This window comes from Stegodyphus dumicola, chromosome 5, assembly GCF_044657685.1.
Source record: "Stegodyphus dumicola isolate Sdum_Otavi_A_Nest chromosome 5, ASM4465768v1".
Lineage (NCBI taxonomy): Eukaryota > Metazoa > Arthropoda > Arachnida > Araneae > Eresidae > Stegodyphus > Stegodyphus dumicola.
Genome location: NC_140772.1, coordinates 152,300,124 through 152,314,100, shown reverse-complemented (window position 1 = coordinate 152,314,100; position 13,977 = coordinate 152,300,124). Strand labels below are relative to the sequence as shown.

The window sequence follows — 13,977 nt, the reverse complement described above, 5'->3', positions numbered from 1 at the left end:
CTAAAACTGAAAATATAAGATATCGGATAATAGATAAAACACGCCACAAAAATAATCGGACACTGAAACATTTTCTTAAAATTTCTTAAATAAATTGATCGTTTTTCTTTTTTTTTTAATCTATGCATTATGATGACGTTTAAAAAACTCGTTTGGCTTTCCTTCCTCACTTCGTTACAGCGGCTCCCAAAAGTGTTCGTACACTTTAAGAATTGGTAGAAAAAGGGCTGTAACTTAGACCTGAATTCGAATATAAGCCCCAATATGTTTTCATATCTCTATGCAATTTTGAATAAAAATAAGCTTTTTTTAATATTGACTTGTATTCTTTTTGTAAAACTGAAAAAGGCAAGGAGCCACAGATAAAACGCGCCAGAAAAGTGATCCCACACCGAAACACTTTCGAAAACTTTTATAAATAAAATTGTCTGTCGTTTTCAATTTTGCATTTTGATGACGTTTAAAAATTTGTTTGGTTTTATTCATTGTTTGCCTACTTCCTTATATTTTATTTAATATTAAAAAATGGGTCGTAGTCGTAAGAACACAACAAATATCATTTGAAAATTGATCATTTTTCATCAAAGGTGAAAAATTGGTTCGAAATATCGCAAAATTAATAAATTTATCCCATTCTACCGTATAGTACGTGATAAAAAGAAAATCGGATCGAAAATAAGTATGTAGAGGTCGCCTGATAACTCAACAGGATCAGAAATTTATAGTTAGAAAAATCTAAAAAAATCCGCATTCGAGGGCTGTAAAGATTTCTACAAAATTTACTGAAAAATGTTCTCTTTCAATTTCATCTGAAACTGTTCGAGGAATATCTCAGATCAGCTGGATTACATGGGAGCTCTGCTCGAAGAAAAATTTTTGTAAGTGCAAAAAATAGAAAATTTATTCTTTCCTTTGTAACATCAGGATAAATAAGCCCGAAGCGTTTTGGAACCATGTCTTATTTTCAGATGAACACAGATTTAACATTTTTGGTTCCAATAGGCGCATAATTGTATTGAGAAAAAAAATTTGGAACTTAATCCCAAGAACTTGGTTGGAACAGTAAAGTATGGCAGTGGAGGTGTCCTTGGGTTGAGGTATATCAATAAAGGTACTAGGCAATTTAGTACTTATTGATGGCATAATAAACCACGCTCTTTACTTAAATATTTTAAACGATAATTAAAAATTATTTGCCCAAAATTTGGGAATTTGAAACAAATTTATTTTTTGTCAGGATAGCGATCCTAAGCACACGGCCGTGAACGTTTGCTTTTGCTGTGTCTATAATTGTCAATAATTACTGAAAATACCACTTCAGTCACTAGATTAAAATCCTAAAATTATTATATATTATTGTATAAAAAGTATTAAATATTATATATATAAAATATTACCAAAAACACTAATGAACTTCAGCCCACATGTTTGAAAGCTGTCATAAATACTGCAAGAAAACCTATAAAATACTAACATAAATACTACAATATTCATTATGTGCAGATTTCTTTAAAGTGTAAGAAGATCTTGTGAGGTAACTTTACTGTTACTTTTTTAATATTGGTTTTCCCCCAAAAAACGTTTTACTGTGCTTATAAAATAATTGGTGTTGTTTTGCTAAGGTAAATTTATGAATATTGTTTAAAAACCTCATTCTCAAATATTAATTTTTATTTATGAATAAAACAATAACACTTTTGGGAGCCACTATCTGCAACATCGTTATACAGTGGAGGAAGTGATAATTTAGAAAAAAATCATTTTACCTTTGTTCAGTAGGAATGAGAATTAATAAAACAATGTCTGCATAGACTTTTAAAACAATATGCTTTAATGCAGTAGCTCAAGATTTATTGCAAAAAAAGCTTCGAAATTTTACTACACTACAAAGAAGTACGATATTCCGAGAAAACTAAATAATCTAAAATTGAAAATAGATTATTGTAATTTTTCTGGGCAAAGATGAGGTATTAACTCTGAAACGGAAAAGTAAAATGGAGGTATGAATGATCAAAATTTACGCAGAAGGCTGCCGAACTGGATTAAAAAAAATGGTCAGACAGCTCGTATAGTGAAGTACAATTAATATATGAAACGAACTGATATTTGTTTTCTGCGTATTTCGTATTATTATTGATTTAAACGAAAATCGATCAGATGGGCAAAAAAATATTTTCTTCTCCATTGCAGTTTCTGTTATTCATTTTTCATATAGCGCAAATTTTATCTACACATCGATGCAACGTTTTAGAAATACCAACTCTGGCTTATTAATTTAAGATCCCGGAAATTTACAATGAGTAGCTAAGCAGCTTTAGATCCTCATGATCCATTTTCAAGAATTTTCAAATGACGTAAAAATACGTTATTTGGAAAGAGTTCTATGGAGTCGGAAACACGACGTATCCCCAAAAAATGTTGCAAAGTTCATGAAATACGTACTGACACTTCTAACTACAAATCTCGAAGAGTTTCTATAATCGGAGTTAATTGCTTGACGATTTATTTTAGAAACTGTAATATTAAGTTCGTATTTCTAAATAAACATAACAATAGCAAGTAATCTATTGTAAACCTAAGACATAAGAATGCAAGAACAGACTCTTTGTATTTATATAAACTTGGCTTTCTAAATATTCTATTTTCCGTTTCAGATTTTTTAACGGAAATTTCTTTATTTGAAACCACAAATCTTTAGAAGATCGGTATTCCTCCTAAAAAGTCTTATTTTTAGCCCTATGTACGAATGAGAGATTGATTAATTATACGCTAAATTTGTCTGTATTAGATATTTTCTTACATTTTATTGGATTTGTATTTTCGGCTTATGCAAAGTGTTTTCTTTTCTAGCGCACAAAAGACCTTTGAAAGTTTTTCTTTAAACGAGTATAAATGCATGAAAATTAAAATCTATAACGTAAAACCCCTTGCAGGCCATCCTTCTCTACTAACACTGAAAAATATGCGGATTCTCCAATTCATTTAAGGAGCATAATTCAAAACATACTTTTCCAAAATAAATAAAATATTCCGCTTAAAGAAAATTTTCCTCATAAACTGGTAAAGAATATATGTCGAGCAAAAATCATCAGAATCCATGAACTCAAGCACAAAACTGTTAAGTGAATCCGTAGGCCAGTTTTGTTTGCATTATACATAAACCTCCTTTAGTATGTTCTTTGGGTCATTCTGAAAGAAATTTCACTCATTGTTTCGAATTCTAATATATGTCATGTTTTGCATAAGAATCAGCACAATTTAGTTTGCAGAGTCATTAGATTTTTTGAAACAAAAGACGTGAAAAATGTACAGTACCGTCGCCGGGACTCGAACCCTAGACCTTTCGAATACGCGTCGAGCATGCTTCAATGACACCATGAAGGCATGCGGAAGGGAGGGGGAAAATACCTTATAATTTGTCCGTCGTATGCAAACATGTACATCTTTTAATATGCAAAGGCATACTGAAGGAAATTTTACTGTGTCGTGAGTTCTAATATTTATCGTGTTTAGCATAAGAATTAGATCAATTTACCTATCTGTTTTATGCTAATTTTTTTTCTCCGTATGTTTCGAACTCTATGAAACACTATGTTTTAAACAAAGAGTTTTCTCTAAATTGTTTTTGTACTCAAATAAATACTGCAAGCCCTTCTCTAATTTAGTTTGTTTTTCTTTGCAGAATATCTTAGAGAAATTTAATCCTTGCGCGAGGCAGCTCATAACAGCTGGTAAAGCCTATTTAAAAGCTTTACACGGTAAGTAACTAAATTTTCTTATTTTGATTAATTATATTGATAATATTTTTCATATTATGCTAATCTTCGGATAGCATTGAATATTTTAATTTTGTGAAATTGATTACGATAACACAAGGGGTAAATTACGCGTACAAGTCGTGTAGAAGGGTCGAAATACAGCAATTTCGGATAGATCTGTGGCTTCCGACTGAGTTTTGTGTTAACAGAAGCTTAATGGAAAGAACTACAATGTAGGAATTCTGTTCAACAGTTGATTGGTGATAGGTGAGTTACATGGGACCTCGGAATGCACGAATGACAAGAACAAAATTACGACATGATGAAATCAGAGCTAACGGTAAAATGGTATTGTAATCAACCTAGGACATTCTCATTGATGTGATTACTTCTATACTCTTATTCATTACACGGACAGCATTAGATATTTTACTGACTCTGTTACTTATAAAACAGCGAGTTTCTGCAAGAAAACTGTAATCTGTTGATTCCTGTGTTAAAGTTCGATAAGCAGTTTCTGATTCACCTAGTAAATAGTTATTCATTATCGGATCATTATTGTCTAATCCTAGGTAATAATCATACTTTCGACAACTTTAAAATGCTAATTAACTTTAAAATTAATTTTTTACAGATTTAATTAAAAAAAATTTCGAATTATCGGGTTTCTATCTAATTAGTAGGTAAATAAGCCAATGTAAAATCTAATGTTAAGGAAACAAAACGCAACTTTAAATCACGCCAGTCTAAGGTCGCTTTTGTACCTAAATAGCAGGTCTGCATTTTACGTATAAATTATGACTATTTTAATGTTGTGGAATGCATGAAAGCATTGCACTATTTCTTTGCTGGACATATATATTTATTGCTTGTATATATATTTCAAGAATAATCTTATAGCATTTGATTGCCTAGCTAATATTGCTTTGTTAGATAATGAGTAGAATTTATTAATAAAACAGATACTCTAAAATCATCAAAACTTTCCCTTCTACTTCAAGTTTTCTTTACTCTCTGATAAAGAAAGTCTTTTCCTGAGTTATAACTCCGGACCTGTTGCTAACAAAAAAACTATACTACTTTTAATATTAAAATAAAAGTTGAATAACAAAATAATTAGTGGAAGAAAACTGAAGAAGTTGAATAACAAAATAATTAGTGGAAGAAAACTGAAGAAGTTGAATAACAAAATAATTAATGGAAGAAAACTGAAGAAGCATTCTCGAGAAATGCTTCTGTAGCATGGTTTTCCTGATATTCTTAGCTTTATTTATGGTTGCATAGTCCCCTATGCCATTTAATAGCGGTATCTTTCATGGGGAGAGTTTTCGAGGGTAAGATTCTTTGGGGGTGATTCGGATATCTTGTGCGAAATGGCTTCTATTTAATTAAGTCTCGTAGCTGCCTCCCATTACGCGAAGGATAAAGTACAAGAGGGAAATGTCAAAAGCTATGTGCTCGAGACAATGTACGCATTTGCACACCATTAGCACAAAATTATGTTAAAGGCAAGTTTAATGCTATAGATATTTAATAAAAGCCCTTTCCAAATCTTAAATATATTTATTTCTACATATATTTCCGCATGTAAATCCGCACGGGGAAGAAAGATAAGGATGTATTATAGTTTTAAGACAATGCAAATATTGGAGAATAAAGTTGAGATAATGTAAGAAAGAAGCAGAAGCACAGAAAACCTTTGCATTACACGTTAGCAAATAACTTCTCAAAGTAAAGCTTCAAAAATTGAGAGCTGTGGCAACGCCTTTGTTGTTAGAAATAAACAATAGACTGAATATTGTTTGGAATAAGTATTATGTGATAAAAATCTCGGTAAAGGATTAAAAAATATTTCAAGTATAGAATTATGTTTCTTTAATTATATAAGATATGCGAATTTTGAGAAATAATACCTTTAACCTCAGACTGTCTACGAAGCAACTAATTATTTATTTTAGCAATGCTTTTTCACTAAGCATGAGACTTAAGGCTTAACTAATGTAAACTAGGAGTTCAGTGATTATTCAGTGCAAAGTTTTAAATATCCATTGCCAAAACCAGGTTCAGCAAGCATATTAAGCACTCTTATTATCTACATGTATTCTATTAAATTACAGAGTCAAATCATTAGGGAATCCTTTTCATAGAGATACGTGCAACACATTACTATCTAGTAGCGTTATCTCTCTGAAATAAATATCTTATTTTCAGTCCATTTATGCGAAAATCTAAACGATAATTATCGGAAATGTTTTCAGCTAGCAGACGGAAAATAACATTCTCTTTGATGTCTATCCTTACATATGTTGCATGGGATCAAATATAATGATGCTGGTATACATTGCAGATAATGTTTAAAATCTTTGACAATAGGATTAACAATCCAGTAGGTTGTCGGACTGTTTATGTAATGAGCAAGGTATACATTTTTTCCTCTTGCTAGTTTTTCTGTTAGTATGCCCCACCAGTGGCCGAATGGTTAAGACCACTAAATGCTGAGATTTCGATTCTAGATAATCCTACGTGAAAGGACTGGCAGCATGGTTGATAATAATGTAAATATGAGCCAGTTTCCTATGAAACGTCCCCCACAACGGCATCCTTCCCGTTAGTTCGTCATATTCCAATAACCTAATCTGACCTAATCTTCTCTTTTCACAGAGATATTTCGGAGCAGAATCCTTTGCATGCTGTTGATTGCCTAATTATTATGTCCTTATCAGCTCATTACTATTTAAACAGAATTATAAATTAAGCTGTTTACTAGTCTCATTTACTTTGAAAGAAACTTTGTCACTGAGCTGAAAATTACAGGCTGAAAACTACGGTGTGCTGTAGCCTATCACGGGGATTAATTTGAACGTATCATTTTTAAATTACAGCATATTTATTTCCGATCTTTTTTCATTGATATTTCTTGCTTTTAGTAAATGCATATTAACTTTTTAATGAAAAAATGTTAAATTTTGATAATCATATTTCGTTGGAGTAGTTGAAAATATTTTACATATCTAATACAAATTAGTTATTCGTGAAACACCAGCCTAAAACTAAACCTCTAAATTCCCATCGTAAACTAGATATATTCATTTCATTTTGCCCTACCGAAGCTAAATATTTCCAGCTTTAATTTCTAAGAGCATTAATATCTCAATAATTTCCTGCGACGCATATATATTTTTAGGCATATCGAACCATCCTTTTGCAGACAAGATATTTTTAAATCATACTTGAATACAATAATCTCTATGTATACCGGTTTTAAAGTACGGCGTCATGTTAGATAAGTAAGCAGCAGCGTAGATCAGGAGCGTCTTTCCGGGACGAAAGTGTAAGCAGTACTTCAGAGGAAGAAAGGGGGAGTCGAAAAGTTTCACTTCCGAGTAAAAAAGTTTTCGTTTACAGTTATTTGATTGAGCAAGAGGTATCTGCATTAAGCGTTACGTGGGATCGCATGATTAATTTGAATGACGCAGTTTAGACTTATAGCGCCATTTTTAAGATAGGGAGAGGAAGTTAATTAAATAAAAAATAAAAGCGTTTAAAGGCAATTAAAATTTGAAGTTTGCTTTCATATTTTTTATTAAAATTAGAAATTTCCTTTCATAATGCTTATCTTACATATATAATAATAATAATAATAATATACATAAATAATACAAATTTCTAATTTATAATGTGTAAGATAAAAATAATAAATTAATAAATAATTAATAAAAATACGAAAGCAAACTTCAAATTTTAATTGTCTAAAACCGCTTTTATTTTTTATGTAATTTGGGGACTTCCTTTCTCTGTCTTAAAAATGGCGCTATAAGTCTAAACGACGTCATTCAAATTAATCATGCGATCCTACGTAACGCTTAATGCAGATACCTCTTGCCCAATCACTACACTGTAAACCTAAAATGTTTTAACTCGAACTGAAACTTTTAACTCTCTTTTTCTTCAGAATGGCCGCAACATTTTTGTTTAATTGCGGCTACCTTATTTGTTCACTGAATATGTGTTGCGCTAACAAAAATATAGGGCCCGCCCGTGTGTGAACCAAATATTGCGAATCCCGAATTTTCCTCAATAATGAAATTATCTTGAATCCGGCCATGTCTACCTTGCCAAGGTTTTCGCTAAGCATCTATTAAGTCACCACCAAGTTTTATTCATATCATGTCATATATATATATATATATATATATATATAACATGATATGAATAAAACTTTCATATCATGTTATATATATAAACCTGTTTAGTTTTAGCAAATCATCGGTGTCATTCGTCTAATGCAGTTTTAAATACCGTTTAACAGAACTTAGTAATTCATGGCTCCTCTCTCTACCCTCAGAGACAAATTTCGAGATAAATTTAGCATTAGATTTAAGCAAACTATTTCTTATTTAAGCAAACTATTTCTTATTTACTCAAATGTTTTCAGAGTAGTCAGTCGATCTGAGGGTTTTTTTTTTTAAAAAAAGGGTTTAAATACAATCTTACCTTCGTTAGTGGATACTCTACTTTAGATCGAATCCCGAGACTAAAAAATCAATGCGCTGCTTTTTAGCGGACATTCCTTGATAACGGATAGAAGTTGTGATCCCACTAGTATTCCTTAACGGGAGCTTCGACTAAATCGACGACTTCGTATAAATACGAGGATTAAATGTATTGGCATTGTTTATTATACTCCTGTTTATAAGTGAATTTATTAAAATTATAGAATCGAGCTTTTGTTCTTAATCTAAAATAATTCTAAACAGAAATTTCCCTTATCTTAAAGATTGTATGTAATCTTTAAGCTCCAAATATCTTCTATTCATCGTAAGGAAATTTTATAAAAAAACCGAAGCAATAAAGCAAAAAAATGGAAAAAGATAGCAGGAACAGTATTCTAAACTAATCATAACACAGTAATTTTTAAGAACAAAATAATAGCAAACGGTTTTCTTATTGCTCAGCAGATGGTTATTGTAGTGACCTGTTGAAACGACAGTTTCTGTACGATTCTGTAGTTCTCCGAGAATTCGTCTGCTGAACTTACACATAATGGAGTAACTTTTAATATTTCTAAGTTTATTCATTTTGAAAGTAGTCTATCTTCACCATTTTTTTCTCATCACTTTCAATATATTTCATTAATTCGAGTCACTCGTTCATCCACGCTGTACGCTTTTGGATGTGAGAAATGTATGCAGCAAACTCATTGTTGTGACAAAAGAAAATGTAAAGAAAATATGAAAATTATTTGTATTAAAGGTATTGTTCGCAGTTAAGAATGCCAAGTTTATTGTAGATAAAGAAGCTATAACACTGTCAGCCTGTCAAGAAGTACATCGACAATGGCCAACATTTAATTGATAAGGTAACACCAAACGATAAACTAAATAAGTATGCAAATCAAAGTAAATATGAGAGAAAAAGAGAAATATGATAACGTATCACGTCAAATCGAAGCTCATTTCCAGCCGAATGATTATGATAACAATGAGTAATTAAAAGTCCAAATCAAAATCCATATCCATATCTGCATCTATAAAATTATTTCACAATCTACGCTATCTTTTGAATGAATAACTGAGGTTATATTTTCAAAAGGTACTGTTATGTAGAATCAATGGCAGATGTTAGAGATGAATTTACAATATTCGAAGTTAACTGTTGATTCACGGGTATTGGTTCTTCTGTGCCATTCAACAAAGGTTTTGCCAACTATCAGATATTTTCACAATGATTTAAACTCTTCTTTAATGCCATATTATAATTTAGCTTAGGCATATGGGCAAGAAAACTGAAGAATGGTAAATCAACTTACAAATGAATTTTACTCCGAAATGCCAAGAGTTTAGAACAATTTTCTTTTACATGCTCGCATATTTAATTTTATAAATCGCTGAACTGCACAAAAATACTTATTTTCTAAACTTTCATTTCTGCGCAATTGGTAAGCCTAAATAATACCTCGATAGAGAAAAAAAAGTTATGTACTCTCCCTTACTTCCGCTACTTTATTTTTTAATTTAGCGGAGGATGTGCGAGTCAGCAAACTTTATTTGTGATTATCTATCTTCTCATGACATGCAGAGAATTTGAAACGATTAACCCGAAGACGAAATTCTTTAGATTGACAGCATTCCCGTCCTTGATTGAATGCTATCAAAGTGCATTCCTCTTCTACTCGAGAAAAGGTGTTAGGAATTGATCTCATTCGAGAAAGCTCTCTTCCTATGTTCACCAACCCAACAAATTATCATTTTGGTTTTAGTCACCAGAATTAAGGGGGAAAAAGGAAAGCTTTATCAAGCTATAGTCTTTTTCCAGTTTGCATCGTTTTCGTAAAATAACTCTTGAAAACCTCCATATAACCTGTTTGTTCTCTATTTGGAATTCTGAAAGAAAATACCGTTTTCTTTTAATATCCATGCTGTACTAGAATTCTCATCTTCGCTATTTGATTAGATTTTCTGATTTCATTCATTTTCGATTTTGTTGCACTCGGGAAAAAGATGTACATTATTTTTGAAAAGAAAAATAGTTATTCAGGAGTTTAGTAATATAGTAATAAACCTTCTCGATTCTCTAACGTATCGAATAATGCTTTAAATTAAAATGACCAGCCAACGTACCTGTATCATCTCCAACGTTGAACCTTTGTTTCATTCCACAATGATCTGTCTGGAATAATTCTTTGATGTGATAATACTGATGTTTACACTTTGAGCAGAGAGAACTAAACTAACTGCTCATGATCTGTCTGATTTTTTTTTATAACTCTCACTTTTTCGAAAATATTATTTGTAAACGTAAATATTTATCAACTCAATGTGTCCATGCCACACTTAATTTTTTCTCTTCACCCTTTCTTTTTCTTTTGCCATTTTTTCCCCATTCTTCTTACTGAATCATATTATCCAAGATGCTGATGTCATTGCTAACGCTGTAAATAGCAATAACTAATAACTAACGTAAACAATAATTAAAGTAGGCAACTCATGCTTTAAAACTCATTCATCTCATTATATCTTAAAACTAATATCAAAACAGTTCGCAAAATGCATATCGTAGAATTAGGTTACAATAATATGACTAAAATTTCTGTTTCAAATACATGATAACGTATCCTTTCATAAAATCAAATTTGTTGCAAGCATGCCGAGAGCAGTAAAGGCAGTTTCGGCGGTGGTGTTGTAGAAATATTAAATTTTTTGAATTAGAAAATTAAAAAATGGACTATAGTGTTGCGAAATGTCATGGCGCGGTAAGATAGCTTCCTCTCAAAACAGTTTTAGGGTTGCCAGAAAATAGCAAGGGAAGGCAGCGTTGCCATATTTGGCGAGAAATCGCTCATTTAACGACATTTGGCGACAAAATTGGCCATATGCCATGGACGGATGGAGAACCTTTTGGAACGAATTCTCACTGGTTTAGCCTAGAAACTTCTCGAACACAAGCCAAAAGTTATATAAACCCTTGCTGGTACGCGGAGAGTCAGTTTGTTAGTCTGTGCGGAGTTAGTGAGAGTCCATCGATAGTCAGTCAGTGAGTACCGAGTTGGTCGTCGAGAGCAACGAAAGAGTCTCTTAGTGTAGCGGGCGATTAATGCATCGTCAAGAGAATGGACTGAGCTCCGGGGACGACTGAACCGAGGAGTCGGGAGCTGTACTCTAGTGTATCGTCGAGTGCATCGCGAGTTGTAGCGGGGAGAATCTCGAGAGTACGTGGAGTTCCGAGAACGACCGAGCAGAATCGGGAGCGGTACTCTGAAGCTTTGCAGTGTAACTGTCTCTACCCTTATAGCCTGATAACCTGGAGGCTGTGTCAGCGTGTTTATAATAAATCTACGACAACTATAAACGTGATTTTGGAGCTGTCCTGAGAATACTGGCCAATAAAGTGTGTTTTGATACTTCATCAAGAAGTGCCGTCGTTATTTATTCCAAATGTACGAACCCCGTACGAACGTGAAGGAAGAAAACAACGTAACAATTGCCTTGCTAGGACTCGAAGCTCGGCTCTTGTAAGTGCTAGTTGAACGTGTTACCAATTACATCAAAAAACTACGCATGGGGATAAGGTTTTCTTATATTTTCCCCAACTAAAAGTGTGACTGACCATTTCCAGTTTCATCTAAATTTTTCTTGTTATATAGAACTTAAATAATAGCCAACTGCATTCCACATGTAAGACATGTTAATTGATGATTCACATTTTTTTCTTTGTTCATTACTGAAACTTCATCTGTAGCTAATGTCATGATGTTCTCTAAACGAAAATCAAATTGTTTTGGTGTGCTTTTAAATGAGAATTGCACATATTTCAGCGAGGCAGGATCGATACCATGTAACCCAAAATTTGTTCTTGCTTTGTGGTTATTTACTCTTTACACACGTATTTATATTTGTGGAACCAAAGTCAACTCATATTTTTTTTTACATTCGATCAACTTATAAACACATTTATGGAAGCATATTACACCCTGGAGGATTAGTAGATAAATTTTTAAAAAACTGTGAAGGTCGAAAAACGGACTCCCTACAAAAAAAAAAAAAAAAAAAAAAAAAAAAAAAATCTGAAAAATTTTAACGATGTAATAAAACCACAACCTCTATCCTCTATATAAATATGTCAATAAATATCATTAACGCGAACCTAATTTTATAGGCAAAAGTGCAGTTTGTTGTTTAATGGCTCTTCCTTTTCTACCGTAGATGTTCTACCAGGAATTTTGAATTTCTATCGATAGTTTCCTGTTTTAGTTCAACTATTCCTGGAGCAAGCTTCAGATGTATCAGGGGTCGTTTGTTTTGGCGTAGTTGTACAGTAAATACACACTATAATAAAAAACTCGACGCATCAAGATGGAATCATCCGATTGCTTTGACATTTTGTATGCATAAATGTTTTGACCAAAAATACAAATGATTAAAATTTCGTCTCCAATAAATGCGATATCCTGCGCATCCAGCAGATGTATATAAAGAGCTGTTCCTGAACTGATGTTAAAACTTTCTGTTGCATTACGATTTAGGATATCTTTCAACGACTGAAAAAATACTTCGCCGCAGGATTTGAGCCCATTACGAACAATTGTCAGACTTTGCAAGATGTATCATTGGATTAAAATAAGCAGGTTGGCAAATCGGAGAATTTCTCATCATATGGGTCGAAGCGATGTGGCGATTAGAAGATGCTGACAAGAATAGGTGGACAGATTTCAGCGTCATGATGGTAGCGGTCGACCTAGGGCCACAACAAATCGGGAAGACAGAGTGATTGTCTGACCAAACTGGCAAGAGATAGTGCAAACGGACAACTTACCCTAGCCATCCCTCTGCCAATTCCATTATCACATCTTAAATCAAGACAGGAACGGGAACTTGTGTACAGTTATTTTTCTATAGGGACATAAGAGCTAACAGATAGGGCAGGAGTACCTCCCGGTGCCCTCAAGAGAATTAACCACTAGAGGCAGAGCAATGACATATTTCCTGACCGCGCATGGCCCTTTTGCAGTCTGTTTCGCTTCGGATTGCGCAACACAGATTCATGTATATGCGGCTCAACAGGTACCATCGATCAATATGTTCGAGTGTGAAATCACCAAAGACAAAACCCATCTTCCGAAATAACTTTATAAATTCCGCTACAAATTTTAATATTCTATAGAGATTTTTGGCTAGGCCTAGCGATAATAGAATTCTCCACCAATTGAGTACAAATGCTGATAGTCATGTAACAGGCGGTACAGCAACTGAGCTGGTGGAAATTAAGTAACACTTACTCCAGAAAGATCAAGTAGTTACAACCTGTTAGACGAAAAGGCAACGGGTAAGGTCCGAAGAGGTGATCCGGCATAATGCCGGCCTAAACACTGACCGAAAATCAACTCTGCGTTGCACGACATTGTGTTGCATGAGGACTCTCTGCCGCCCAGAGATGGGATTAGTATATGTTTTTGAATATTCCTTCCCTTAGAAAGGATGCCTCATCGGTGAACAACATATTAGTGGGGAAACGGGAGGATCTGTAACACATTTTTCAAGCTACCATTCTGCAAAAGCAATACGAGCTTCATAATTGCCCTGTTGAATTGTCTGGGTACGTTGCACGTGATGCTGGATACATTTTGTTTTCTGTGAGAATCCTCCAGACGCTGGAACGGGAAATCCCGACAGCGTACGCTACACTTCACGTACTCAAACTTGAACTCTCCTGTACTTGATGC

At 33.3% G+C, this 13,977-nt stretch overlaps 1 protein-coding gene across 3 annotated transcripts in view; it reads left to right on the top strand.

Annotated features, from left to right (window-relative positions):
• Nucleotides 1-13,977, top strand: part of LOC118196369 (BAR/IMD domain-containing adapter protein 2-like) — a 299,892-nt gene that overhangs the window by 83,327 nt on the left and 202,588 nt on the right. For all 3 annotated transcript variants that reach the window (XM_085817242.1, XM_085817241.1, XM_085817240.1), the window contains exon 2: nt 3,683-3,758. In XM_085817242.1, the coding sequence (XP_085673368.1) occupies nt 3,683-3,758 (76 nt within the window). The remainder of the gene's footprint in view (nt 1-3,682; nt 3,759-13,977) is intronic.